The sequence below is a fragment of the Priapulus caudatus genome, unplaced genomic scaffold, assembly GCF_000485595.1.
Source record: "Priapulus caudatus unplaced genomic scaffold, Priapulus_caudatus-5.0.1 Scaffold56, whole genome shotgun sequence".
Taxonomy (NCBI): Eukaryota; Metazoa; Priapulida; class Priapulimorpha; order Priapulimorphida; family Priapulidae; genus Priapulus; species Priapulus caudatus.
Genome location: NW_014577117.1, coordinates 351659 through 368543, shown reverse-complemented (window position 1 = coordinate 368543; position 16885 = coordinate 351659). Strand labels below are relative to the sequence as shown.

The following is a 16885-nucleotide window of genomic DNA, read 5'->3' as shown; positions in this document are numbered from 1 at the left end:
CACCTGAACGCGAATGTTGACAGTCGCCGCTAATACGGCTGTGATTGCAGCTTTCACTTGTGCAGACAGCAATAAATATTTACAATAGCAGAAAAAATAGCTAGGAAATACGCGAGTAGTCGTAAAACAGCACGTTAACCCTGTTATTTATGAATGACCACGACCACGTAACTCCTTGTTCGTCATGAATGATGCGGGTGTGTTGACTACAAATTATAGGCAATCGTAAATTATAAAACTCTATATAAATTTGCAGCGCTCATAAATGGGAAACCATTGCAAATCGAAAACTACAACGTTACTGCAATATCGAATAGAGTTAAAATAAACTGTGTTAAATTGTATAAAATGCTAACGTATAAGTGTTTTATTTTATTTTATATACCCATACATTGTTCAAAAATTATTAGTTATTAAAGATTAATTGTTATAAATTCCCCGTTAGTTCGTTTCGTAACTGGAAACAACTATTGCTGTATCATCTTGGTATTACGCGATGCAATTGCATTTGTCTACTTTATACATGCCTGTATTATATACACATTCACGCTCCACAGCATGTAACGTGAGCATGAAATTATTAACCACAGTCTCATGAATAGTTATAGTATCTCCATGTTTCTTAACGCAGACGACGTGATGATAGACAGCTTGTTTTCTTGTTCTACGTTTGGAGTAAATAAACTTACATTACTAAAAGTTGGCAAACGCTGCTCATAGATGGCAGCACGTCATCGAATAACGGGACCCTTTGAAGTGACTGCATCGCCAGCAGGCGTTACTAGTAGAGACGAGTATAGACGAGGATGAAACAGACGATGTGAGCGGATGTACAGGATGGCGTAACACATTAATGCATGGCGTGTAATAGCGCCTTGGTAGGTCCCATAGGGACGATCCTAAACAATCGTATGTTAACTCCGATGCCAACCATATTCCCTTGATACATTTGTTTTTCTACGTGATCGGACCCAACGCGATATAGGGGGCTTGTTTATGGTCATGATGTAGAGATGTGGAAAATAGTGAATCGGTGAAATGTACGTTCGAGGTAGCAGGCATGTCGTAAAGAACGCATTAATAGCGTTGTTTGCGGTGTACAAGTTAAAGTTGCTTGGAGCTAAAAAAAAAACGAGCAATCCGCCAAATATATAAGTTCTAAACATATATATTAATCTAAGCGGCATGGCGAATAGCATGCGAGCGCCTATTCTATTCCCAGTGAGTGGGAGTCAGCACCAGTGTTAACAATGAGCAATCAACATATCGACAGATTTCCTGTTCAATTAAATCGCAATTCCGAGTTCCTTTAAATCTTATAAATCTTAATTTTATTTAGGAGAGGGGATTCCTTGTGTCTAGGGGTAAAAGAAATGTGTCGCAAGTGATTTGACCCGTAATACAGAAAAATCCCAGGTTCACAGTTAAGTTAATTTACAATTCCCGTAAATCTTTAAAATCTTAATCTTGTAAAGCTATCTGGTATTTCCCGGTTCCCCCTTCTATAAATGAAGAGGCTATGTAATATATAGACCTGCAAGAATAAGACTATATACATTTTATAAGTGGGCAGGTAGGACAATTTTATTAAACAGACTCTAGATATTGCACCTATAAATCGTGCGATCAGACAAGATACGAAAAGTTTTCTGTGTTATTTAGTTAGATTCAGAAAATGTCAATAATATGGTGAAAAAGTAAATAAATTTTGTTAAATTATACAGACATTAGGAGGCGCACGTGATCGCGTAATTGCAAAGATCAAGTACTGAGAAAAATTCGCGGAATATGTCACCCGTGGCTCACAACATACGTATCAACCCAGGGCGGATTTCAGACCGTAATTTGCCGGTATTGGGAAATACGGTCTAGATTTCAAAGCATGCCCTTTCGAAAATTTTGCGCTAAAATTAAATAAAAACAATTTGATGGAATTTTTGGCTATAGTTCCTTTATTCTAATTTCTTTTTTATTTCTGAATTCATTGACAGGACTTGAAAGGAAATCAAAATTTACATGGTAACAAAACTAGCTTTGATATCTTAAAAAAGAAGGGAAGTGCTTGAATCATTCTGCATTAATTGCTGGTATGCAAAGCGCAGCAAAATGCAGAAATAAATTCCATATGGTTTTTAGCTATTGCTGCTTGACTAAATGTGTGCTCAAATGGTGCTCATTTTTCCCCAGACTCCCCGCCATGTGCTTCCGCGCCTAACGGCGCCACTGTGGGGTGGTGTGCCCTTTTTGAGGGATGTGCCCTTAAAATCTGGAAAAAATACTGTCTAGCTTCAGCCCTGGATCCGCCCCTACAACCTGTCGTGTGACGGTGTGTGTGACGTAGTTACGTCACAGGCAACATTGACAGCAGAGCAGCATGCGTGAAAACACACGACACTCACCTGACTGCATGAATAATAATAATGCTTAAATCATTATTAGCCTCATATTAATTAAATCATATTATGCCCATTATATTATTTGTTTATGCGTTAATGCGAGTGACGCTATTGCGGACTCTTGCCTATCAGTGATCCATAAACTGCATCATCGTGATCTGTTTACTAGCAAGGACAGGTTTACGTTTCACAAAGAGAGATATCTGTCTAAAATAGATTGTTTTGAGCCAATCCCATCCCATCGCAACCGCATCACCATCTCAATCCCACCCAATGCTCATCGCATTTTATGCCATCCATGACATGCCATGCCATGCCATGCATGCCATTGCCATGCGCATCGCACTGCGCATTCCAGCGCACCGCATCCCGATCCCATCCGCATCGCCATGCCAATGCCATCGCGCATCCCATGCCAGATAAAGTAAGTAGCAAAACATCAGCAGGGTTTTTTTACACGGGAGTTGGTTTGAAAAAAAGGCAGACATAACGGATAGTATTATTTATTTTTGAAAACCACAACAAAAAAGAAGTAAGAGTAAAGAATCCCATCCATCCCATCCAAAACAGTAAAAAATCAATAAGAAATATAAAATATAAAAAACATGTAAATATAAAAAATAAAAAGTAAAAGTAAAAAAGTAAAATAAGTTTCCCAGCTGAGACTCGAAACCCGGAATCCGGTGTAGGAGACGGATGTTCTAGGCGGTATTTAGGTCTCACTGCGCTCTCTTAAGGTATATCGCCATGGATTTACACGGTACGTGATGTGTTATTATTCTGTTATCGCACCCTCCATCGCATTGTATGAAATAGAATTTTATGAAATTTTAAAGCTTTTAAATTATTTTGTTTCAGCCCAGAACCACCTCCACAGACGGCTGATTCTGAAAATATCTTTAGTTTTCCTCTAAAGCCTGCGGAGTTCTCTAGTTAATGCGAGTACGAACTAATTCGGCTGAAGAACTTATCGCTTACATAAAGAGGCTAATACCTTGTGTGGTGTGATACAGTATCTTTAGTCCTAGCGGGTCGTTGGTCTACGGGTCGTTGGTCCTACGGTGCACGCAGGAACACGTAATTTTTTTCTTTACTTGATTTGTTAATTAAATTTTTAATTGAAATTTTTTATAAAAAAATTAAAATTAATATTTTGATTATTTTTTTTAAATGTAATTTTAATGCTTTTTTTAAATTTAGACAAATTCTTTAAATTTAAATTACCCGCGATCCAACGACGCCCGTAGGACCAAACCGTGTCTACGTCACGACACTGAGGCAAGCGCTAAATGGCATCCGCACGCACTACCAGCCACATCAACACACCACCAGTACAACACCCGTGCTAATCTACCACCCCACCAGCTGGCTAAATGCCCGATTTATCTGCGCGGGACACATAAAACAGCTGTTAAAATTATTTCCACGCTGAATCAGAACAGCGTAGTTATGCTGCTCTGTTAACAACAAGTATACACACATTAGGCCAGCATCACTGTCCATTAGTACTGGCAAGCTTTTCGGCAAGTACCATCTAAATACACACCATTAGCGCGACTGAAGTTATTTCTACATGGCCGCTAAAACAGCTCATTTACCGTAACCTATTGTCCGCCCTAACGTCCATACCCCACATCGTGCATCTACGTGGCCGAGGGGGCGTAAACAACTCACTGCCTTACTCGCCATTGGCCGCCCACTCTATAAGCACTCTAAAAACTGACCATAGGCCGATAATCGCGCAAACCCTATGCCCGTCCCGGCTGGCGCGAGGCAGTGATTGTAGAAGATATTGGTAGTAGGAATCGCGATTCCTCTTGACAAGATTGGGGTATAAAAGAGCCGGCACGAAAGAGACACGGGCTCTATGTGTTCACCTACGTCTGTGCTAGATTTATGTGTAGTGCGCAACCTTTAGTTTATCCCTGTGTGAATTGTAACAGTGTTTAGTGAAGTATAAATATAACGGTGAACAGGCATTGTAAAGCGCAATTACCAATTCTAACACAATAGAAGTGAATAGGAAAGGTTGAAGTAGGAGAAGGAAGAGCCTCCGGCAAAAGTGCCGATTTAACACGGAAATCAGGCTTCACTAGTTTGTAGCTTATTTAAGGTGTAATTGATAGAATGTTTTTTGGATAGTTTTTTTTGTTGTTGATGGATGATTGTTTGATTGGAATCGATGAGCGATTAAGTTGCATTGGCTTTGTATAGAGGCAAGCATACCATTCTTTCCAGAACCTACAGCATCCGTAAGCAATTCTCGTATACGCACGCGCTGCAGTTGCGCTCGACACGTGTGAACTGGGCCCCATATTTGCGTAATAACCGGCATGTGTCGCACAGCTTCGTATCAACATTTAATGAAATTACGTGGGTTAGTCTGTAGAGATATTGTGGCCGCTAACGGTGGCGCTATTGTAGATGTTCTCACTCTCCCGTACGCTCTACGTAAACATAACGTTGAACATCACATTAACATTGAACTCGGGCATATACCAATAGACACCGCGCACGCGCGACACACACACACACACACACACACACACACACACACACACACACACACACACACACACACACACACACGCGCACATACACACACAACCAAACATATACAGAGTTACAGACAGACACATATATATAAATATATATGAAAACAAGGGCAAATTTTGCTATAAAGGTAGAAGTATCTTTAGTCTTACTTATAAGACTGGAATCATTTACATAAAGTTGAAGGAGACTGTTTTGTATGTCCGTGCTACTACATCTGACGACGCACCTGAATATCCCCCTGCCTTCAAATAAACAATAATTAAACAGTAAATAATCAAACGGTGTCAGTAAGTGATCATCAACAACTGTGTCAGTAGGCAGAAATGATTGCCGTGTATTCGATAGCACTTGACGCGCCTCTATGTTAGTAAGCTTTCATTTGGCTCGTGTCACCCGTACTGATTACCGTTATTAAAGCCGTTATATGGGTTATCGGGATCATGTTCAACCTATCGAATGATGCTGGTACAAGCACTAATCTCCCATGTCGATATTCGGCGAGCTATTATGGGTGCATCAGTGTCTCATAATTGTACACCAACATGACAAGGGTGCAGTTCATCACCGCCTAGCCTGGGCATTACTGTGAATATTTTATGGGGTGAATTAAGGCGCTGTGTGGTGCCTTGCCTAATGGATAGCAGTTCGCATCATGCAGGGCAACAAAGTTACCACCATGTGAACATAAAACTATGAATTTATACCTATGAATACGTGCTTACGGATATACATATACATAGGGGCGCATGTCCTATGTATACCTTTTAGCGATATGCAACTATTTCAGGGAATGGTAGTGGGGTTTATGCTCTGCCTTGTGAATTGTTATAATGAATAGTTTCATAGCCGACAAATACTGTCGGAATTACGATATTATAAGAAACCGACGCATAATAATGGCGTAACTACGAAACATAAAATTCGTTTTAAGTTTATGGCCTGCAAGTATATGCATGATGCTTTATATTAACAAATATTAGTGTTCGACATATTGTTGCCAAAAACTAAAACTAAAAAGGTTATTCTTACACATAATGTATTTACATAGGGAAAACATCAAATTCATTCCAGAGAAATATAGACGTATTTGTACGCCTTGATGATCTTTTAAACTGACGATTATTTGACTAGTTTTCATTTATAGAACATTCTCTACTTAACTCGTACCTCTCGCCAATAGATTTCGTATATTTTTGGGTTAGCCTCATCATCTATGTGTGGCCGTAGCGCGCCGCCTACAGCTGTGGAATGCGTTTGTATTATTCCACGTTGCCGAGTTGATCATATCATGGATGTTCGTCCGTCGGGTCGGGTTCATGGTGTTGCATCATTACTCACCTAGGTACACGTAATGGCCACTCAGGCGCTGCTACAGCCCTAACTACGTCCAAGAGATAGCCAGCAATATTCCGGCCGTCATTATGTGTCATTATGGAACTTTATGACAAGATGATGCGTCGGCAATGCTACACAGCTATCATCATTTAGATTGTGATGATGTGCGCAGCGGCAACTGCCCGTATGGCACATTCATAATTAAAGCCGATGACATATGACAACGCTGCGAGATGTGTGTGAATATGTGACCCATAACGGTGATGCTGTCGTTTCATTTCGTCTGCATATATGTGTGTGTTATGCGTGAAAACACACGACACTCACTGACTGCATGATAATAATATTTGTTAAATCATATTATACCCATATTATTAAATCATATTATGCCCATATTATTATTTGTTTATGCGTAAGGCGAGTGACGTATTGCGGACCTCTTGCCTTATCACGTGATCCATAACTGGTCATGTGACCTGTTACTACAGGACAGGTTTACGTTCAACAAAGAGAGATATCTTGTCTAAATAGATTGTTTGATGTTTTTTGTTGTTGATGGGATGATTGTTTGATTGGAATCGATGAGCGATTAAGTTGCATTGGCTTGTATAGAGGCAAGCATACCATTCTTTCCAGAACACTTACAGCATCCGTAAGCAATTCTCGTATACCACGCGCTGCAGTTGCGCTCGACACGTGTGAACTGGGCCCCATATTTGCGTAATAACCGGCATGTGTCGCACATTCGTATCAACATTATATGAAATTACGTGGGTTAGTCTGTAGAGATATTGTGCCGGTAACGGTGGCGCTATTGTAGATGTTCTCACTCTCCCGTACGCTCTACGTAAACATAAACGTTGAACATACACATTAACATTGAAACTCGGGCATATACCAATAGACACGCGCGCACGCGCACACACACACACACACACACGCGCACACACACACACACACACACACACACACACACACACACACACACACACACACGCATACACACACAACCAAACATATACAGAGTTACAGACAGACACATAGAAAGAGAGACAGACCCCCCCCCCCACACACACAGAAGGGGGAGGGAGGGAGAGAACATAGAAACCATATATACTTATACACAATAAATCAATGATTGTAATCATAGTTTGAAATAGGACACGATACTGTTCTGACACACGCAACGCGTTGCCATATTGTATATAATATATTGTATTGGCAGCATGTAACAGTTGACAGAACGTAATACGCTGATAAAATGTAACGCGCTGACAGAATGTAGCAAGTTGACAGCACGTAACACGTTGACAGCATGTAACGCGTTGATAGTATAGTATGTATCACATTGACAGCATGTAACAAGTTGAAAGCTTATGATACGTTAAAAGTATGCGACACGCTGATAGCATGTAGCAAGTTGACAGAACGCAAGACGCACGTGCAGTGTTGTCTAATTTGTGTTGTTATTGCAGTGTTCGCGAATTTGATCACGCTCTCATATTTAGTCAGGACAAAAATAGTGTAACATCAATTATTATAGTAAGATAATGTATATCTTACAATAATAAATATATAATGCAAAAAGCTTATATTGTAAATAATGAGGTAATGCTATATAATAATATCGGTATTATATATATATACTACTAATATTGTATAGTTATTTGTTCTGTTTAAAAAATGACTCTCCTACTAAAGTCTCGCGTATGTTTCTTACCGTTGATACTGGCTATATCTTCCTCTTAAGTATCCAAGACTAGTGCACCACTTAAGGATTGACGGCGAGTAGTAATTCTATCTATTGTAGTTTCTCTTTTAGTGAAGTTGCCGGTGAAAGATAATGCCAGTGCGTCCAGATGGGAGACACATCGCTCGACGCTCTCGTTTAGGCATGTGGATACTTCGGTACGTGAGACGTCGGCGTCCGTCAAAAATTTCGCGGCGGTACCTCGCCATCATTGGTCAGGGGAACGTCGTCACACACTGGGTCATTGCGACTTCCTACTGAATTCTGATCGTGAGTCCGCACATGCTTGATGCTCGGGCGCGAAACCTGTTCCTCGAGGAGGCATTTTCTTCCGAATGCCAATACAGTCGGCATCCATCCTTCTCGCACCCTCCCCCTCCCCCAAGAGAATTACAGAGTACCCTTTACTAGTGCGCTCACATTAAACTAGACCAGCGGTTAATGCAACAAGAGCACGTAGGGCGCGCCTTCCGGTCGCAAACGCAGGGCGCAGACGTAAAATCTCGTTTAACTTGTTTCGGGTCTCAGAAATACGTCGGAATATATGCGAGTATATACGCCACGACGGCTGCGCGTTTCTTCGGTGCCGGTTCTATTCAATACGATGTCAATAGGAGAATAAGTGTACGATTTTTTCCCGCTATAAGTTAGATCTGTATGTTCGTCTGAGAGAACAAGAACGTATTTGTATGGGCGAGGTGGGGCGATTCGCGCACGTTTGAACCGTGGCTCAATTATTGAAAGCCACTCAAGATATGAAAGGTTTGAGATAGGTGATTGTAAGAAATGCTTTCAGGTGATTCCCATCGCACGGAAATGACATCCGTTGAAGCTGATTTTACATGAATACTTATTAACTCATATACTATGAACACAGCTTTGTAATCCGACCCCTGCTTAAGCTCTTGCGTGTGCTCGCTCGATTTTACCGCGCGAATGCGAAAACGGTTTTTAAGCGCTTGAACCTTCAACACCTAATCCTGAAGCATATATTTACTTCTCTATCAATCCGTATCCTGGCTGATAATCAGAAGGAAATAGCAAGAGTAACCGCGATACCGCATCGCACACGCTCAGTGTTTATTCGTCTGTGTTAAAAAGGAAATCAGCAAATGGCTCAGCTTGTATTTCCTTGCTAATTCCTTGTTAACACTTGTGTTCTCGATCTCCGTGTCTATGTAAGTCTTGTAACTAAAGTAGGTGTTCGTAATTCGAACTTAAACGACGTGATTGCGAGTGTGTAATTAATATCAGCCCGGTGCAACCGCGTAACACCTTGAAAGGTCGTCACCATTACCAGCTTTTGTTCTCAATTACCGTTTCATTGACGATCAATCAGGTGCGTGCATTACCGACGTCATTATTTTCAGTAAACCCATTCGTCGCCTGGGCAATATTATGTGCGCGCTTATTATATTATGTTACGCGCTTCCAGCATGCACTACTATCTGCCCTGCGGATAGAAGACAGTTAGTGAGATTGAGTGAGAATCGAGCGAGAGAGAGAGAGAGAGAGAGAGAGAGAGAGAGTCCCGCAGACACGCAGACAGACAAAAAACATGCGAGAGGGGGCGTGACCATGAAAGAGAAGGGGTCAGATAATAAAACAGTCCAGCTAACCGGCAGTGCGTCGGCAGAGTAGCCGTTAGAATTCCTGTTATGTTACGCGATGTTCCTGTTATGTGTGCGCGGTAGCTAGGGTCAACGGCGGTAAGACGCCCGCGGCGATACGTGGCGCATTCCGGTCAACGATCGGTGCGAGACTCGCACGGAGAATATCAAAATACAGTGTTGAAGACGCGTTTTATTAGAGAGAGAGAGAGAGAGAGAGAGAGAGAGAGAGAGTTATTTCATGAAACGAATCCGGAAATTAGACACGACTAGCCATGCAGAAGGTAACTGACTGTGACTCTTGTATTGGGAGATGAAGGTGGAAGACGTCTTAAATTTAAAAACATGTTAAAGGTCATCTTTTGTGTATTATTCAAAATGTTTTATTGGGAAAATTAAGCATGACTGTATTCACGAACACACATTACACAATATATTTGCACTTGATTGTAATATATCTAAATTTGATTGTCTTTATTTACATGGATTTTCCTAATTTGTTATTATAATATGTTATTATTTATCATATTAAGTAATTATAATATATAGTCATTTATGAAGTTCTTGTAAATGTTTGCGTCTTGGTTGATATGATTATCGTATGAGTCAATTTAGTTCTATTCTATACTTTATATAGGAAGTAGATTCAGTGACTGCACGCATGGTGGGTCCGCAATCAAAACACGGCTACAGCTCGTACAATATACTCCTCTATTTCTTAATGCAATTGTAAAAAATACACATGTATTCACAAAACATCTCCACACAGGAACAGGTACACACACAGTGCGCGCGTCATTAGCGGCGGTTAGGCCCAGAACGAGGCCACCAGTGCGAAACACGGCTCGGCACGGCGCGCATCCTTGCCACTATGCACACAACCTTTATAACATCACGCCGACTCGGCGTGCACTTATTACACGAGCTTGATCGGGCGCGTCCGGCCCAGGCCATCGGCGTAACCCCCCCCCCAGCGCTAATCGAAAAAGGTGTGTGGATAACCCGCGCAGGTAGAGATCGAGGGCGTAGCGAGCGAGGAAGGGCGCATGTATAGGCAGGGGGAACGCGGTCGCTAAACTGTCGATTGTTCGAAGCGTTTTAACATCACAAATACGCGACGGAGCGTCTAACCGCGATAGGTATAGCGACCTGCTCACACCTCCAGTCCGTGGTACCGGATCGGGTAAGCCGATTCAGCGGTGAGCACTTGCGCGCGTTAACAAGTACCCGATGATTCGGATCAAGTTAATTCCCGAAATTCAACGCAAATATCAAGGCGCAACCATTTAAGCAGAAACGTTGCTCACGCTCGCTCGCTTGCTGTCGGTGCATCGTCTGCTATACGTACATGAGATATGTGTGTGTGTAGGCGTGGAAGGCTTGCAGTCACGCTGTGTTCCTTCACGCTGCCACATCCAGTGTAAGGTGGCCGAATAGAATTGTCAGACCATGCCCTCACACGGTTCGCGCCACGACGTCGTATCTTGTTTAAGATACCGGAAATAGAATTACACGGTCGTGCCTACACGCAGCACCTTTCCTGACGTCATAACTAGCGTAAGGTGCCCGGATATAGAAATTCATGGCCATGCCGTAGCGCGGCTTTCTACATGACGTCATATCTGGCGTAAGGTGATAGGAAATAGAATTGCAAGCGTGAGATTATCTCGCTGGACCGTCATGTCAGTAATGGGCGCCATTGTCGTCCAGCGGGCCCATCATCATTTCGTTAGGGGGCGGATGCATCGGTAGTCTTGGTCCGCCCACCTGCTCCACCCTCCCGTACGAGTAGGCCTGTGAATATAAAATCCGTAATAAATAAAAATAAACCGCTGCATTATAAACATATGATTACGTAATTTACCTGCAGGATACTATAGCTATATACATATATATATATCAAGAGCTAATAATACCTCTTATTAGCTCTTGATTAGTATTATTAGCTCTTGATATATATATATATGTATATATATTCTACACACTGTCCTTGATACCACAGCTATAGGTAGCTTCGCCGAGCTTAGCTCTAGAACTATAGCTCTTCGCTCTGCGAGTTCTAGAGCTACGACGCGTTTGCGTGAGAACGCGGGCAGCAGCCGCAACAGAGAACGAACGCACCTAAATCAATCCGCATGTTAGCAGGTATTATTAGCTCTTCATGTTATCTGTTGCTGGCATCGCCCGAGGTGGACAACGCGCGGATTAGTGATATACGCACCCTGTTTTTCTGTCCGCTGTGTTCCCACAGCAAGGTCAGGTTCTCTGACCTCAGCGAGGGCAGCTGCACGAAGTCTTCAACGAGCTCCTTTTTGAGTCCGTAGACGTGAGAGTGGTAGAAGAACCATTCGTAGACTAGCAGGTCGTTGTTGCGCACGTAGTGAAAGCTGATAGGGTGATAGGCACAGCAGTGGTGACCCTGTCGAGAAGAGTACAGTGATACAAAAAGCGCGTAAACTATTTATGTAAACTATAGTTGGTATACTATACACTACATGAACTAGTTATTACATATACGCACAGCGTATAAACTATCGCTGAGAGGGTCTATGTCCCCCGGGGTACTGCCGGAACGTACCCTGGGTACGGTCCGGTATACCGGAACGTACCCTGGTACTATCTAATATGCCGAACCGTACCTCGCCTACTCCACTAACGAGTCTAGGGAGTCGCCTACGCCTACTCCCTAACCCGAACCCGAACCCTAACCCAACCCTAATCCTAACCCTAACCCTAACCCTAATCCTAACCCTAACCATATCAAATAGTGACCAGGGTACGTACCGGAACGTACCCAGGGTACGTTCCGGCAGTACCCTGGGGGATATAGACCCTATGAGCTAAACGCTCCCATGGTTTTTAAGCGCAAGTCACACACATATACACATACACGCGCGCGCACGGACGCACGCACGCACGGGGTTAACACTTTGAATTGTGACGAATAGACGCAAAGAATATTTGGTCACTTTGTATAAAATCCAGAGCCAACCCGTACCGTCGCGCACCGTCGCGCACCGTATCGTATTACTTTGCAATTTTCACAGTGCAAGACTCATTGCATACCAAAACACGCATCCCAACTTGGTAATGACAGTATGATGAACCTCGACGGATGACAGTTTATGACAGATACAGGGTTAGGCTCTCGTCACGCTTCGAAGCGGTGTATTTATCTTGATGTGTTTCTGATGTTAGGCGTGTGGGGTATGGCGAGAGGGGCCGACGCGGTACGACTTACTGGTGATTAATATAACATTACGACGTCTTTTAGTTATCATACAAGCATGACTCTGCCATTTTACATGGCAACCCGTGTACCGCAACTAAATCACACTATTGCCACGATAATCCGCATCTAATATTCATCAGGCAACACCACGCCAGCTTTAAGTGTGCATTCATTTTGAATCCGATATCTAGTACGATAAGTAGAATATTTCGGTGCTAAGCATCGCGAGCCGGACTGTCGCATTTAGGGGGGAGAACGGCCACAAAAATCACCGTCTCTAAATATTTACTTTGTGTCCTGTGTACACACTCTATTATAAAAAACATCGGGAAGCAAATGCAAATATTGGAGGGCATGACTCAACAAAACACGTCGGGTATTTCAGCGGATGCAGGATTCCGACTAGACCCGGCATTTTTTATCTCCTGTAAAGCCCGGCGCACACGTGGCGATTTTTATCGCTAGTACCGGCGATTCTGTTGCCGGCGACAAAATCGCCGAGAAATCGCCACGTGTGCGCCGGGCTTAAGTGTTACGGCCCCATCCTCGGGGCTCAGCATGGGATATCACCGTCGCGTGCTTCGCACATGAGACGATCGTTATCCTCGGAAGCTGCGAGCGCGAGAGAAAGTCACGCTGTCGTAATTCTGCGCTCACACTTTAGCTCACACCACACATCTCACGTCACGTATCAGGCAGTACGCACCACGCATCATACATCACACCACATATCATGTATATCACGCATCACCCACAACGCATCAAACATCACACATATTGCACAGTATACATCACGCACGCATCACACATCACATCTCCGCCCACACTGCATAACAACAAGAGCCCATTAACCACTCGAAGTACTCGATTTTTATCGCTTTATATCTCGGCATAGGAACATCGTAGAGACAAGCGGTTGCTCTTATATTGGCTAGCTATGACTCCTGCATAATATGCCGGTAGATAAATATCAAAATAAGGTAGGTAAACTTTATTAATTTTGCTGAAACGACACCATGGTTTTCCTATTTCAGCGTTGTACGCTCTGTGGTTAATGGGCTCTTGATATCAACCATCACACGTCACATCTCCGCCCACAATACATATCATACATCACACATCACATATCCGCTCACACTACATAGCACATATCACCCACCACGTATCATCACACGCAACATATCACGCGTCACACGTCACATCACCTCACAGCCGCACGTGCGAACGACCGACCGACAAGGCGAACGAGAGGGGCGAGCGAACTTACACCCACGGCGCGGTCGGTGTCGAAGTTCAGATACCAGTTCGGGTATTTGGCCGTGAGATGCGACTTGATGGGGAAGACGAGGAAGCGCTCTCGACCCAGCTCGTCTCGCGTGTCCACCGGCGTTGCGCCAACCCACTGCAGACACCTGCAATAAAACGCCCCGGTATACGACACGCCGACCAGTCGCCTATGAATATGATCAAGAGGTCATAATAGAGAGCTCGCTATTATGAGCTCTTGATATGATCTACCATATAGCCGATTTAATGACTGGCGGAAGAAGGAAGGCTTGGGCTGCTGCTGCTGCCTGCCTGCCTGCTTGCCCCGGTACATGTCGATGGCACTGGCGTTTACCTGAGGCCTTTTTGGCGTGTAGCTGTAATAATTGCGCCATATAATATAATAACCTATATAGTTTATAGTATATACATCGTACCCGTCATAACCACCAAGGGCTATATCTCGTTGATATGGTCTCGGCTCGCCACATCACTGGCTAGTTTTAACTTAACCCTTGTTGAGTCAGTCGGATATAACTCGCTGCGAGTGACTGTGGGTGTGGTGATGATTATGAAAGCGCACGGGAAGCTATGTCTCGATCGATATGATCGATCGATATTATCGATATGATCGAGGAATATATGCCACCAGGTAATTGTGTGGCGATGAGTGTGTCAAATTGTATAACTAATGGGAGGAACTCGTTGCCAATAATTAGAATGTAATAAACATATTTGAGATACTGCTGTGTTTGTAGACACGCACGTACGGAATTACAGACATACTTCATCACGTTCACACACGCGCACACACACGCACACACACACACACACACACACACACACACACACACACACACACACACACACACACACAAAGAAACAGGAAACGTATATCCCGTCATTTCGCCGACCCTTCCTGCCGTACTTCCTGCCGTACTTCCTGCCTCACCACATCGTCTGCCGCTGCGCCGTATCCACCATCCACCGACGTACGACGCTCGCGCATGCGCACCGGCGCGACGTCTTACTCACGTCGTCGGCTCGGCGACAATCCGGGAAAATCCCGCGACGAATCTTTATGACGTCGGTGTCTTTCAGCGAGCAGGCGCTCAGTAATCCAGGCTGCTTCACGGCGTGTCAGCCCGCGTCAAAATACGGTCTTGTTAAATCCCCATTACTGCGAATAATGCGACCGAGGCGAGCCGAAATGAAAGACATAAACAAAATTTTAATTTCCATTTAATCACCTGGCTTCGTCCTGATCCCCTCACTGTCACACCGACCCGGTGCTAGATTAGCACTTTGCAATTTACACCTAATAAACAATGATGTGCCTGACGTCGCCATCGCCCGCGCGTGATCTCTCACAGCGCCCCCCTGCGGTCGCATCGTCCTCTCGATATATGAACAGCGCACGTATAGAAGACAGCAGTAGTATATGGTTGTATATGGTCGGATGTGGCAATCCCGATATATAAATCTAATCATGGAGAAGATCCGGGATGAATGCAGACACGACTACTATCGATGAAAATGAGTTTGCTTAAATCTGAAACGAGCCACGTGCTATATACGTGTGACTTACACACGCGCGCATATACGGCTGGAGATTGCGCGTGTGTCACTGCACAACCCTCCCTCTTCATTTATTCATCGCCCGCTACCACCGAGGAAAAAAATGCGCATTGCCGCATCTATAGGGGAGACATGATTTGTGACGTGACAAACGACATGGCTTGCCGCCATCATGTGTGTATGATATATACGTATAATTACAAGCCGTAAATGCTGGTATATACTTATAATTATCTGTATATACGGACGACCTGGTTGCTCACATTTTTTGGGATCACTCTCTGTCTCTCTCTCTCTCTCTCTCTCTCTCTCTCTCTCTCTCTCTCTCTCTCTACTGCCGTATTTCTCCCGCGCTTTTTCTCGCTGCGCGTCTGCCATCGTGTCTGCCTTCACACCAACGCGTACTTTAAACTTTATCAATACCTGCATGATCTATTCACACAATTTAAATATTCAATTAATTCTGTTATATAATCACACACCAATGAAAGCTTGAGGTAAATAATCAACTAAAAACAATAGAAAACGTGTTTACCAGTAAAATGCGTTACAACTACGCCCTACAACATGACATCTACCACCTCCGATAGTTAGAAATATAACATCACCATAGGCAACCGTTCTCCTGCTCGTTAGTATTTGGCTGCTGTATTACTCACACATTAATCATGTATCTATCTATCCATCATGGCGTAGTAAAACATGCAGAGAAATGGAACAGGGGCGGAATATCACATCTGCTTTGTCAGTTTGATGTGATGCTACTGGACAAAGGATAGGATAACGTATTCCCCTCTCTCTATGATAGGAGCAGTTACTGTAAAACTAAACGTATACAGTTAATAAAAAATCCAAAATATAGTGAACAAAACTTTTATATTCATAGTACTCATTTAGGAAATACGTATATAACGTAAAAGACTTCTTGATAACTGTCTATTATTACAACTATTGTATATTCTACGCAATCAGAAACTATAAATCGGTAAAGTGTTCTCTTGAAGTCATTCAGACATGCGTCTCACATTTCTACTTATTTTCATTGTTAATTTTATACCGATCTTGCGTAGCTGATTCGCTCGTGCAATATCAGACATAACAAGTGTGTACATATCTGTTACCGTTAACTTACTTGTCTATACGGTTAGCATAGGTAAACACA

General features: G+C 43.2%; 2 protein-coding genes across 2 annotated transcripts in view; both read right to left on the bottom strand.

Moving 5' to 3' along the window:
- The window catches only part of LOC106821047, a 32451-nt gene extending 24300 nt beyond the window's left edge, over positions 1–8151 (bottom strand). The window contains exon 1 of the mRNA XM_014825683.1: positions 8008–8151. The gene's annotated coding sequence lies outside the window, so the exon portion shown is untranslated. The remainder of the gene's footprint in view (positions 1–8007) is intronic.
- A 1856-nt stretch (positions 8152–10007) lies between these two features.
- LOC106821024 (glycoprotein-N-acetylgalactosamine 3-beta-galactosyltransferase 1-B-like) lies at positions 10008–14936 on the bottom strand. Its single transcript, XM_014825660.1, has 4 exons — positions 14932–14936; positions 14147–14291; positions 11869–12066; positions 10008–11441 (listed from the first exon to the last, which is right to left on the bottom strand). The coding sequence occupies exons 1-4, from the start codon at positions 14934–14936 to the stop codon at positions 11331–11333; spliced, it is 459 nt and encodes a 152-aa protein (XP_014681146.1). The 3' UTR covers positions 10008–11330.
- Positions 14937–16885: the final 1949 nt, after the last annotated feature.